We start from the raw sequence: 14,314 nt of genomic DNA on the forward strand, positions 1-14,314 counted from the left end.
AGAGAGACGTATTAAGTCAAGGCATTGAAATTAAGGAGGTGTGAATGGTACCTAGGCAAAGCCCCCTAAAACAAAACTCCCTTCAGTTAATTACTGACTGACTGTGAGCCCCAGACTGTGTCTCCAGAAGATACTCGTGACCACAGCCCAGAGAGAGAGGGAGAGAGAACAATTTGCACATCATTACAACACTGAATGTAGACATAATATGACATAATTTGAAATGTACTTGTGTGGGTGTAATTTTTACTGTTAATTGTTTATTTCACTTTTGTATATTATGTACAGTACCAGTAAAAAGTTTGTACACACCTAGTCATTCAATGGTTTTTCTTTATTTTTACTATTTTCTACATTGTAGAATAATAATGAAGACATAAAAACTATGAAATAACACATATGGAATCATATAGAAACCATAAAAGTGTTAAACGACTCTTCAAAGTAGCCATCCTTTGCCTTGATGACAGCTTTGCACACACTTGGCATTCAATTCAATTCAATTCAAAGGCATGGGAAACATGTGTTAACATTGCCAAAGCAAGTGAGGTAGACAACATATAAAGTGAATATATAAAGTGAATATATAAAGTGAAATATACAATCAAAATTAACAGTAAACATTACACATACAGAAGTTTCAAAACAATAAAGACATTACAAATGTCATATCATATATATATATACAGTGTTTTAACAATGTAGAAATGGTTAAAGGACACAAGATAAAATAAATAAGCATAAATATGGGTTGTATTTACAATGGTGTTTGTTCTTCACTGGTTGCCCTTTTCTCGTGGCAACAGGTCACACATCTTGCTGCTGTGATGGCACATTGTGGAATTTCACCCAGTAGATATGGGAGTTTATCAAAATTGGATTTGTTTTCGAATTCTTTGTGGATCTGTGTAATCTGAGGGAAATATGTCTCTCTAATATGGTCATACGTTGGGCAGGAGGTTAGGAATTGCAGCTCAGTTTCCACCTCATTTTGTGGGCAGTGTGCACATAGCCTGTCTTCTCTTGAGAGCCATGTCTGCCTACGGCAGCCTTTCTCAATAGCAAGGCTATGCTCACTGAGTCTGTACATAGTCAAAGCTTTCCTTAATTGGGTCAGTCACAGTGGTCAGGTATTCTGCCACTGTGTACTCTCTGTGTAGGGCCAAATAGCATTCTAGTTGGCTCTGTTTTTTTGTTAATTCTTTCCAATGTGTCAAGTAATTATCTTTTTGTTTTCTCATGATTTGGTTGGGTCTAATTGTGCTGCTGTTCTGGGGCTCTGTATGGTGTGTTTGTGTTTGTGAACAGAGCCCCAGGACCAGCTTGCTTAGGGGACTCTTCTCCATGTTCATCTCTCTGTAGGTGATGGCTTTGTTATGGAATGTTTGTGAATCGCTTCCTTTTAGCTGGTTGTAGAATTTAACGACTCTTTTCTGGATTTGGATAATTAGTGGGTATCGGCCTAATTCTGCTCTGCATGCATTATTTGGTGTTCTACGTTGTACACAGAGGATATTTTTGCAGAATTCTGCGTGCAGAGTCTCAATTTGGTGTTTGTCCCATTTTGTGAAGTCTTGGTTGGTGAGCGGACCCCAGACCTCACAACAATAAAGGGCAATGGGCTCTATGACTGATTCAAGTATTTTTAGCCAAATCCAATTGGTATGTTGAAATTTATGTTCCTTTTGTTGGCATAGAATGCCCTTCTTGCCTTGTCTCTCAGATCGTTCACAGCTTTGTGGAATTTACCTGTGGCGCTGATGTTTAGGCCAAGGTATGTATCGTTTTTTGTGTGCTCTAGGGCAACAGTGTCTAGATGGAATTTGTATTTGTGGTCCTGGTGACTGGACCTTTTTTGGAACACCATTATTTTGGTCTTACTGAGATTTACTGTCAGGGCCCAGGTCTGACAGAATCTGTGCATAAGATCTAGGTGCTGCTGTAGGCCCTCCTTGGTTGGTGACAGAAGCACCAGATCATCAGCAAACAGCAGACATTTGACTTCGGATTCTAGTAGGGTGAGGCCGGGTGCTGCAGACTTTTCTAGTGCCCGCGCCAATTCGTTGATATATATGTTGAAGAGGGTGGGGCTTAAGCTGCAACCCTGTCTCACCCCACGACCCTGTGTGAAGAAATGTGTGTGTTTTTTGCCAATTTTAACCACACACTTGTTGTTTGTGTACATGGATTTTATAATGTTGTATGTTTTACCCCCAACACCACTTTCCATCAGTTTGTATGGCAGACCCTCATGCCAAATTGAGTCGAAGGCTTTTTTGAAATCAACAAAGCATGAGAAGACTTTGCCTTTGTTTTGGTTTGTTTGGTTGTCAATTAGGGTGTGCAGGGTGAATACATGGTCTGTTGTACAGTAATTTGGTAAAAAGACAATTTGACATTTGCTCAGTACATTGTTTTCATTGAGGAAATGTACGAGTCTGCTGTTAATGATAATGCAGAGGATTTTCCCAAGGTTACTGTTGACGCATGTCCCACGGTAGTTATTGGGGTCAAATTTGGGGTGATCAGTCCTTGGTTCCAAATATTGGGGAAGATGCCAGAGCTAAGGATGATGTTAAAGAGTTTTAGTATAGCCAATTGGAATTTGTTGTCTGTATATTTGATCATTTCATTGAGGATACCATCAACACCACAGGCATTTTTTGGGTTGGAGGGTTTTTATTTTGTCCTGTAACTCATTCAATGTAATTGGAGAATCCAGTGGGTTCTGGTAGTCTTTAATAGTTGATTCTAAGATCTGTATTTGATCATGTATATGTTTTTGCTCTTTATTTTTTGTTATAGAGCCAAAAAGATTGGAGAAGGGGTTTACCCATACATCTCCATTTTGGATAGATAATTATTTGTGTTGTTGTTTGTTTAGTGTTTTCCAATTTTCCCAGAAGTGGTTAGAGTCTATGGATTCTTCAATTACATTGAGCTGATTTCTGACATGCTGTTCCTTCTTTTTCCGTAGTATGTGTAATGTTTACTGTTAATTTTTATAGTTTATTTCACTTTATATATTCACTTTATATATTATCTACCTCACTTGCTTTGGCAATGTTAACACATGTGTCCCATGCCAATAAAGCCCTTGAATTGAATTGAATTGAGAGAGAGAGAGAGAGAGAGGTAGAGAGAGAGACAGAGAGAGAGAGAGAGAGAGGGAGAGAGAGAGGGAGAGAGAGAGGGGGGGAGGGAGAGAGAGAGGAAGAGAGAGAGAGAGAGAGAGCGAGAGAGAGAGAGAGAGAGAGGAAGAGAGAAAGAGAGAGAGAGATAGAGAGAGAGAGAGGAGGTAGTGTGAAAGAAATATGATAGAGAGAGAAAGATAAAGTCCTTCCCTGCTGTCTCATCTCTATCTCTGTCTCTCTATCTCTCTCTCACTCTCATTCAATTCTCTCTCTCAATTGAATTCAATTCCTATTAACATAAGAAACATAAGTTAACATTGGCAAAACAAGTGAAATAGTTCATAAACTAAAGTGAAATAAACAATAAAACATTTACAGTAGAACAAAAGTTCACAAAATGTCCAGAATAATATAGACATTTCAAATGTCATAGTATGTCTATATACCATGTTGTAATGATGTGCAAATAGTTAAAGTACAAAAGGGAAAATAAATAAACATAAATATAGGTTGTATTTACAATGGTGTTTGTTATTCACTGGTTGCCCTTTTCTTGTGGCAACAGGTCACAAATCTTGCTGCTGTGATGGCACACTGTGGTATTTCACCCAGTAGATATGGGAGTTTTCAAAATTGGAATTGTTTTTGAATTCTTTGTGGGTCTGTGTAATCTGAGGGAAATATGTATCTCTAATATGGTCATACATTTTGCAGGAGGTTAGGAAGTGCAGCTCAGATTCCACCTCATTTTGTGGGCAGTGTGCACATAGCCTGTCTTATCTTGAGAGCCAGTTTCTGCCTTTGGCTGCCTTTCTCAATAGCAAGGCTTTGCTCACTGAGTCTGTACATAGTCAAAGATTTCCTTAAGTTTGGATCAGTCACAGTGGTCAGTTATTCTGCCATTGTGTACTCTCTGTTTAGGGCTAAATAGCATTCTAGTTGGCTCTGTTTTTTTGTCAATTCTTTCCAATGTGTTAAGTAATTATCTTTTTGCTTTCTCATGATTTGGTTGGGTCTAATTATGTTGCTGTCCTGGGGTTCTGTGGGGTCTGTTAGTGAACAGAGCCCCAGGACCAGTTTGCTTAGGGGACTCTTCTCCAGGTTAATTTCTCTGTAGGTGATGGCTTGGTATGGAAGGTTTGGGAATCGCTTCCTTTTAGGTGGTTGTAGAATTGAACAGCTCTTTTCTGGATTAGCGGGTATCGGCCTAATTCTGCTCTGCAGGCATTATTTGGTGTTTTAAATTGTACACAGAGGATATTTTTGCAGAATTCTGCATGCAGAGTCTCAATTTTGTGTTTGTCCCATTTTGTGAATTCTTGGTTGGTGAGCGGACACCAGATCTCACAACCTTAAAGGGCAATGGTTTCTTTAATTGATTCAAGTGTTTTTTGCCAGATCCTAACTGGTATGTCAAAATGTATGTTCCTTTTGATGGCATTGAAGGCCCTTCTTGCCTTATCTCTCAGATCATTTACAGCTTCACAGCTTTGTGGAAGTTACCTGTGGCACTGATGTTTAGGCCAAGGTATGTATAGCTTTTTGTGTGCTCTAGGGCAACGGTGTCTAGATGGAATTTGTGTTCGTGGTTCTAGCAAATGGGCCACCATTATTTTCATATTTTGGTTACTACATGATTCCATATGTTATTTCTCTCTCTCTCTGTCTCTCTCTCTCCCTGTAGGGTGGCCATTACAGGCAACCCTCTCAGGCCACTACACTGTCTCCACATACTAGAAGGAAAACTCAGACAACCATATCCAGCCAGCCATCCTTCTCGCCAGCCTACATCAGAGCTGCTCCAACCCAGCCTGAGGGGTTCTGAGAGTGGGCACCAGCCCAGGAGCCAACCCCACACTGAGGCCTTGGCCACATCAAGAGGCCTGGCAGGAGGCAGTGGAGCCAGGCTGGCCAGTTAGCCTGTAGCTAATGACAACCCACTGGGACTGGCAACCCAATAGGGGAGTGTTCACCATCACATTGATTCAATCTAATTTTATTTGCACTACTAAGAGGGAAACATGTTAGTATTGGTTTCACATTGGTTAAAGGACATAAGGGAGGGAATAGCTTTCATATGAATGTGTTTTGTAGTACTAGTTTAAAGCTAGTGGTTTTAAATAAGAAATTATACATTCTGTTTTATTTTCTTGGAAAGCAGAAGTATGAAATAACATGGTCCGGCTTAATGCATTTTATTTTAATGATTTACAAGAGCTTCCAAGAACCAAGGTCAACCACAGCAGTTAAGAGCGAGTAAATTGTCCTCTGAATGAACGACGCTAATCCATTCATCACAACTTGGTACTTCGCTCACCCATTCATCACAACTTGGTACTTCGCTCACCCATTCATCACACCTTGGTACTTCGCTCACCCATTCATCACAACTTGGTACTTCGCTCACCCATTCATCACAACTTGGTACTTCGCTCACCATTCATCACAACTTGGTACTTCACTCACCCATTCATCACAACTTGGTACTTTGCTCACCCATTCATCACAACTTGGTACTTCGCTCACCCATTCATCACAACTCGGTACTTCACTCACCCATTCATCGCAACTTGGTACTTCACTCACCCATTCATCACAACTTGGTACTTCGCTCACCCATTCATCACAACTTGGTACTTCGCTAACCCATTCATCACAACTTGGTACTTCGTTTACCCATTCATCACAAATTGGTACTTCTCTCACCCATTCATCACAACTTGGTACTTCTCTCACCCATTCATCACAACTCTGTACTTCGCTAACCCATTCATCACAACTTGGTACTTCGCTAACCCATTCATCACAACTTGGTACTTCGCTCACCCATTGATCACAACTTGGTACTTCACTCACCATTCCACCACTTTTCATGTTTTGTGTGGACCCAAGGAAGAGTTGCTGCTGCTTTCGCTAATGGGGATGCTAATAAAATACCAAAATACCAAATCACACAGCAGTGGGGTGTACCATACCTGCGTAGGGCACGGGGGCGTCTTTGTCCAGGGCCACCAGGGGAGGGTCCAGTAGGACGATGTCCATGTTCTCTGTGATTACCCCATGGTATGACGTCTCAATCCATGGCTTGTGTTTGTTCACTACGATAGAGAAGGGAGTGTGTGAAAGAGGGATGGAGAAAAAGAGAGAGAGAATGTCAGTCATGTGTTCACAGTTGTTGATACATTTTTAGTCTGCATGTAATTACTGGGTGAACTGAGACTGGCTTTGTGAAAAATGAATACAACAGCTTTTCTTTCCTCCCCCAACTGCAACTTCCACTTGGAAATACAGACACACACACACACACACACACACACACACACACACACACACACACACACACACACACACACACACACACACACACACACACACACACACACACACACACACACACACACACACACACACACCACCTTTCCTGGCAGAGGATCTCCATTCTTTAGTTTTTCTGAGAAACACTCTCATTTTGCTTATCTCCCCTACCTCTTTTCTCTCCCTCTCTTTTCTCTCTCAAACATCCCCTGTAGGTCTCAAAGCGCTCCGCCAAGCTTGATCAATGACCACTATTGAACTGCCAGCAGAGCACTACTTCCTGGGCCCTGCCAAAACAAAGTCCATGAGCAGTAGGACGATTAGCACGGCATAATTGTGCAAAGCCCCTGAGGGCCGTGAAGCAGGAGTTAGCTAGCTAGCTCACCGTTTTATATACCATCTCTTTATCAAAGGTAAGGAGTTTTAAAACGGCAACAACAGCCCATTTCCTCCTCAACTGCTTCACTTTCTCACGGCGTTCTCTGACTCAGGTGTGAACAGCAATGCCCCAATTCCATCCTGTGATTTCTGTACGAGGAAATTGTTGGTTGTTAACAACACCAAACTAGGGTGTTTTGTGTTTTGTGTGATACACATCCAAGTGAAAATTACCTAAATACATGTGTATCACTTTCTTATGGGTACATTATCCGACATTCAGGGAAGGAGAAGGAGAGAAAAAAAGTCCATACAACAAACAATTTGTACAGCTGTCTTTAGTGCCACTTCACATTACACAGCCTTTGTCCCTGGGTGTATGTGTAATTACATTGGGAAACCACTTCAGTAATTCATGGAATCACTACGTCTAAGACTTAAGGCACTGTCAGTATATAAACACAACCAAACATAAGTGTTCTAGTAAGCACCAGAAACTATATATCGTAACAATATTTAATTTCATTGCAAATACATGAATCATAACACAGAATCACAACAGATCAGAAAGGAAGGTACACATTTTGTGTGGTCTCTGATGAAAAATATGTATTTTTGACATTTTGGGATAAAAATTAGGCAGTTGGCCTAGTAGGGCACTGAAGCATACCAGCACACCTGCACCACCACTCCAACACCACCAAAACTCCAATACCACCCTGGGGCGGCAGGGTAGCCTAGTGGTTAGAGCATTGGACTAGTAACCGAAAGGTTGCAAGTTCAAATCCCTGAGCTGACAAGGTACAAATCTGTTGTTCTGCCCCTGAACAGTACTCTCACCACCACGATGTACAATACTGGTGGCTTTGGATTTGAGTGATATATATAGTTGAAATTTCTTGTTAACAAACTATAGTTTGGGCAAGTCAAGTTGTGCATGACTCAAGTACATTTTCCAACAATTGTTTACAGACATATTATTTCACTTATAACTCACTGTGTCACAATTCCAGTGGGTCAGACATTTACATACACTAAGTTGACTGTGCCTTTAAACAGCTCGGAAATTTCCAGAAAATTATGTCATGGCTTTAGAAGCTTCTATTAGGCTAATTGACATCATTTGAGTCAATTGGAGGTGTACCCGTGGATATATTTCAAGACCTACCTTCAAACTCAGTGCCTCTTTGCTTGACATCATGGGAAAATCAAAAGAAATCAGCCAAGACCTCAGAAATAAAATTGTAGACGTCCACAAGTCTGATTCATACTTGGGAGCAATTTTCAAAAGCATGAAGGTTCCACGTTCATCTGTACAAACAATAGTACACAAGTATAAACACCATGGGACCACACAGCCGTCATACCGCTCAGGAAGGAGACGTGTTCTGTCTCCTAGAGATGAACATACTTTTGTGCGAAAGGTGCAAATCAGTCCCAGAACAACAGCAAAGGACCTTGCGAAGATGCTGGAGGAAACAGGTACAAAAGTATCTATATCCACAGTAAAACGAGTCCGATATCGACATAAACTGAAAGGCAGCTCAGTAAGGAAGAAGCCACTGCTCCAAAACCGCCATAAAAAAGCCAGACTACGGTTTGCAACTGGACATGGGGACAAAGAACGTACTTTTTGGAGAAATGTCCTCTGGTCTGATGAAACAAAAATAGAACTGTTCAGCCATAATGACCATCACTATGTTTGGAGGAAAAGGGGGAGGCTTGCAAGCCGACGAACACCATCCCAACCGTGAAGCACGGCAGCATCATGTTGTGTGGGGGTGCTTTGATGCAGGAGGGACTGGTGTACTTCACAAAATAGATGGCATCATGAGGCAGAAAAATAATGTGGATACATTGAAGAAAGATCTCAAGACATCAGCCAGGAAGTTAAAGCTTGGTCGCAAATGGATCTTCCAAATGGAAAGTGACCCCAAGCATACTTCCAAAGTTGTGGCAAAATGGCTTAAGGACAACAAAGTCAAGGTATTGGAGTGGCCATCACAAAGCCCCGACCTCAATCCTATAGAAAATTTGTGGGCAGAACTGAAGAAACATGTGCGAGTAAGGAGGCCTACAAACCTGACTCAGTTACACCAGCTCTGTCAGGAGGAATGGGCCAAAAGTCACCCGGCTTAATGTGGGAAGCTTGTGAAAGGCTACCTGAAACGTTTGACCCAAGTTAAACAATTTAAAGGCAATGCAACCAAATACTAATTGAGTGTATGCAAACGTCTGACCCACTGGGAATGTGATGAAATAAATAAAAGCTGAAATAAATAATTCTCTCTACTATTATTGTGACATTTCACATTCTTAAAATAAATTGGTGATCCTAACTTACCTAACACAGGGAATTTTTACTAGGATTAAATGTTTAAATGTATTTGGCTAAGGTGTATGTACACTTACGACTTCAACTGTATACGCAGGCCTCAACCACTACCCTGAGAGCACTTGATTCAGTATATCATGTGGAACTCAGGTTCATAACCAATCACCATTACCATGAACATTTAACATATCATTGTGATATCTACAGTGCTGTTGGCTGGTCGTCATTGACCTTGCGTAGGCTTAAACACTAGTATATACTGATTTCTAAGTCAATTTTGTGTAAAATGCCAATTTATCTATATTATTTTTTAATCAGGTCAGTAAATAAATATAAATGACGGTCCCGTTCTCATTTGCTTTTAACAGTACCAAGAATTAGAACAGGTCAATGATAGAAATAGTTTTAGTTACTCAGCTCCTGGAATTCTTGGTCCTGGAATTCTTTCCTAAACATTTAAATATTTGATGATCTAGTCACGTTGGTGGAGTTTAAACACTTGGTCGATGTAAATATCCCATAAGAGAGTAACTGTCTTTAGGACAGCTGTTTATTTTAGTTATGACACTTGTGCTTTTTTACGCGATATGTAATTGTTGGACTGAATGTGTGTCTGTAGTTTTGTTCAATGTTGTGTTAGTGTATGTAAGTTGTATTTTCTGAAACGTTGTTCCCCCTGCTGCTGTTGGACCAGGTCTCTCTTGATAAATAGATTTTATCTCAATGAGAAAAAACAGTATAATAAAGGTTAAATAAAATAAGTAACTATATGAAATGCCCAACCCAGCCTCTGATTGAGAGGTTTCCCCTGATAAGAACACCAGTGTGGACTCCGTCCCCATCCTCAGGCATTTGAAGATGTTGTTGGATCTGCGTGGAGATGTTTGTCTTCTACCTCTGCAGCCTGAAGGGTTTAGGCTGTCACTAATAGGATGTATGTTTTAAGAAACACCTTAAGATGAGAGAGAGAGCCCTTGGGGGACTCGTCGCACCTGCAACCTCAATTTTAAAAACACCTTCATTGGGTACTTCTGGCTTAAATGCCATGTGATAACATCTGTTTGTGAATGGAGCGAAGTTGGTTCACCGCCTCGCTAAAACTCATGCCTGTCTTGGGAAAACACGATTACCAAAGGTACAGAGCGTCTTCTTCTTTTTTTGATATATCTTGAGAACAAATTAATGTGCCGCTCCTTTTTTCTCTCTCGCTGCTTGTTTGATTTAACCTGGCTTTATTATTTGCTTTTTTTTAGACCTGAGCAGAAATTCAAATACCCTGACCTTTCTGGCAGCGCGCTCCACTAGATAAAACCAGACGGGATCTTTGTGGGAATGCTTTGGACACAACTCTCCTCTGAGACACAGGATCTTCCATCAGACTCCACAGAGAGAAACACAGAGAGCAACACGATGGCATGTGAACAGCATTCAAAGACACTGTGCTCTAAACAAGAGGCCGTGCTCTGAGCAAAAAATGCCACTAAAGTGGCATGTTCTCCACAGAAGACCAGTTATCTCTACAAAGCAACGAAAAGAGCTAGACACAAACATGTGCCCTATGGTCTAGACTAGAGACACACTCCATGCTGGACAGACGCACAACAGTACAAGATCTTTGTTGCCGTATTATTTGTTATAATGCTTTTAACAATTTCAATGAACAAAATAGTAAGGCAATAAAGAGCTTTGACCAACCCAGAGCAGTATGCCCTGAATCTATTCCACATCAGTGTGTTTATGAAGCTGGTCGTTTTTTATCCAATGGTTTTTCAAAGTACTAGCATCTCTGCACATAATAAGAGTGATTAGGCCACCGGCTTTCATGTGTCCATTCAGGAGCAGTCTGAGAGCAGACACTGTATGGAGGAGCCGTAGGCCCAAAGTGCTGTGTGATTATGATAGGCCTGAGTAATGTTGAGAAGGGAGGAGCTGTGGAGGAAATAGATGGTGTAGATATCACAGACCTATTTCAACCAAGCTGCTATCATAGAGTCATACATTGACAAAGGTGTATTGACCCAATTTAATTCACATTTATAATATAATTGATAGTACATTGTCATAATAATAGCTTTCCCATGTCATTTCACCTTATCATTAATGATGGGTAGTTTAAGGGCACTGAATATATTTTTCAATTATTTCCCAGTGGATGGAGGGAATAGAGTTGTCCTACAGGCCCTACAGGCTAATGCGATCCTGTCGAGGTGAGGTTTAGAACATGCACACCTGACCTTTTACACCCTTGCTCGTTGCCGTGACAATTACTCTCCGCCATTTCACCGCTAATTAAGCCGGCAGAGTCATGGATTTGACTCAAAACATCACTCCCGGCATTGCCGTAACGCCTGATTAATTTCTGACTGTAGTGGGGATGGTCAGATTGTGCGCTCGCCTGGCTGGTGCATGCAACTCATCGGGCAAGCGGAGGAAGCTGAAGACCCAGTAAGGCAGATGGGAAGAGAAGAGAAACAGTTGTAAATAAAAAATAACTCTGTAGGAAATGAAACTGTGATAGATAAGGTCAATACAGGAGGCTGTGATGAATGTATCAGCCTAACGAAAAGGAAGCGCTGCAGAGACAGTTAGCCATTATGGACACTAACAGGCAATTACAGTAACTATCTTAACCCTACTTATTCTCCCCATGCCCTCTCCCCTTTCTCTATCCCTCAGCACTAGCCAATTTCTCTTTTCCCCGCCCCTTCAAAAATCCCTTTCTCTTTTTCCCTCCCTCTTCCCTTAATGCTCATTTTCCCCAGTTTTCTCTCAATTCAATTCAAGGGCTTTATTGGCGTGGGAAATATATGTTAACATTGCCAAAGCAAGTGAAGTAGATAATAAACAAGTGAAATAAACAAAAACATGTACTGTAAATATTACATTCACAGAAGTTCCCAAAGAATGAAGACATTTCAAATGTCATATTACAGTGTTGTAACGATGTTTAAAGTAAAAAAATTAAAATAAATAACCATAAATCTGGGTTGCATATTCAGTGGTGTTTGTTCTTCACTGGTTGCACTTTTCTTGCGGCAACAGGTCACAAATCTTGCTGCTGTGATGGCACACTGTGGTATTTCAACCAATAGATATGTGAGTTTATCAAAATTGGATTTGTTTTCGAATTCTTTGTGGATCTGTGTAATTTGAGGGAAATATGTGTCTCTAATATGGTCATAAATTTGGCAGGAGGTTAGGAAGTGCAGCTCAGTTTCCACCTAATTTTGTGGGCAGTGAGCACATAGCCTGTGTTCTCATGAGAGCCATGTCTGCCTATGGCAGCCTTTCTAAATAGCAAGGCTATGCTCACAGACTCTGTACATAGACAAAGATTTCACAGTAGTCAGGTATTCTGCTACTGTGCACTCTCTGTTTAGGGCCAAGTAGCATTTTAGTTTGCTCTGTTTTTTGGTTGTTAATTCTTTCCAATATGTCAAGTAATTATCTTTTTGTTTTCTCATGATTTGGTTGGATCTTGTGTTGCTGTCCAGGGGCTCTGTGGGGTCTGTTTGTGTTTGTGAACAGAGCCCCAGGACCAGCTTGCTTAGGTGGTTCTTCTCCAGGTTCATCTCTCTGTAGGTGATGGCTTTGTTATGGAAGGTTTGGGAATCGCTTCCTTTTAGATTGTTGTAGAATTTAACAGCTCTTTTCTGGATTTTGATAATTAGCAGGTATCGGACTAATTCTGCTCTGCGTGCATTATTGGGTGTTTTACATTGTACATCGAGGATAATTTTGCAGAATTCTGCATACAGAGTCTCAATTTGGTGTTTGTCTCATTTTGTGAATTATTGGTCGGCCTCACAACCATAAAGGGTTCTATAACTGATTCAAGTATTTTTTGCCAGATCCTAAATGGGATGTTGAATTTGATGTTTCTTTTGATGGCATAAAAGGCCCTTCTTGCCTTGTCTGTCAGCTCGTTCACAGCTTTGTGGAAGTTACCTGTGGCGCTGATGTTTAGGCTGAGGTATGTATTGTTTTTTGTTAGTTCTAGGGCAAAGGTGTCTAGATGGAATTTGCATTTTTGTTCCTGGCAACTGGATCTTTTCTGGGTCACCATTATTTTTGTCTTACTGAGATTTACTGTTACGGCCCAGGTCTGACAGAATCTGTGCAGAAGAACTAGGTGCAGCTGTATGCCCTCCTTGGTTGGGGACAGAAGCGCCAAATTATCAGCTGAAATTAACACGATGGGAGACAGAGAACTGGTTTCAACCGCAGGGCGCAGAAGGCGTTTATTAGTAAAGGACCACAGGAGGAGGCAGGTAGCTGGTTCCAGGGGCAGGCAGAAGGTCATACACAGGGATGCCAAAAAGGCAACAGTACAGGCATGGAAACGGCTAGTAACGTTGTCTAGGAGATCAGGCAATAGGTTGAAAACAGGAAATCCTATAGGCTAAAGTACAGGGAGGGAATAGGCAAAAAGTGTTGTTAGTGAGGCAGGCCAAAACTGTCATACACGGGAGGATTACATTACAGGAAAAACAGAGCTCCGAATAGAAGTGTCACAAAACAAACAATACCTCACAATAATGGGGTGCAAAGAACTGAACTAAATAGTGTGTGATAATGACATACAGGTGTGTGAACAGGTGATCAGAATTCAGGTGATTGGGGTCTGGAGAGTGAGCTGCGTTCAGTGGATTTACGTATTTGAGAGTTTGACTTGGCAGCAGACGTTACATCAGCAAACAGTAGACATTTGACTTCAGATTCCAGTAGGGTGATGCCAGGTGCTGCAGACTGTGCCCTCGCCAATTTGTTGATATAATGGTGAAGAGGTTGGGGCTTAAGTTGCATCCCTGTCTCACCCCACGGCCCAGTGGAAAGAAATGTGTGTTTTTTGCCTATTTTAACTGCACGCTTGTTGTTTGAGTACATGGATGTACATAATGTCTCATGTTTTTCCCCCGAACACAGTGTTTCCATCCATTTGTATAGCAGACCATCATGCCAAATTGAGTCAAAAGCTTTTTTGGAATCAACATAGCATGAGAAGACTTTGCCATATGCTTTGGTTTGTTTGTCAATTAAGGTGTGCAGGGTGAATACATGGTCTGTCGTACAGTAATTTGGTAAAAAGCCAATTTGACATTTGTTCAGTACATTGTTTTCACTGAGAAAATGTACAAGTCTGCTGTAAATA

General features: G+C 41.1%; 1 protein-coding gene across 2 annotated transcripts in view; it reads right to left on the minus strand.

Moving 5' to 3' along the window:
- Positions 1 to 14,314, minus strand: part of LOC110507154 (calsyntenin-2) — a 445,555-nt gene that overhangs the window by 231,810 nt on the left and 199,431 nt on the right. For both annotated transcript variants that reach the window (XM_036965819.2, XM_036965818.2), the window contains exon 2: positions 6,110 to 6,232. In XM_036965819.2, coding sequence (XP_036821714.2) covers positions 6,110 to 6,232 — 123 coding nt within the window. The remainder of the gene's footprint in view (positions 1 to 6,109; positions 6,233 to 14,314) is intronic.

Source organism: Oncorhynchus mykiss, chromosome 27 (assembly GCF_057628025.1).
Source record: "Oncorhynchus mykiss isolate SJ-2025 chromosome 27, ASM5762802v1, whole genome shotgun sequence".
Taxonomy (NCBI): Eukaryota; Metazoa; Chordata; class Actinopteri; order Salmoniformes; family Salmonidae; genus Oncorhynchus; species Oncorhynchus mykiss.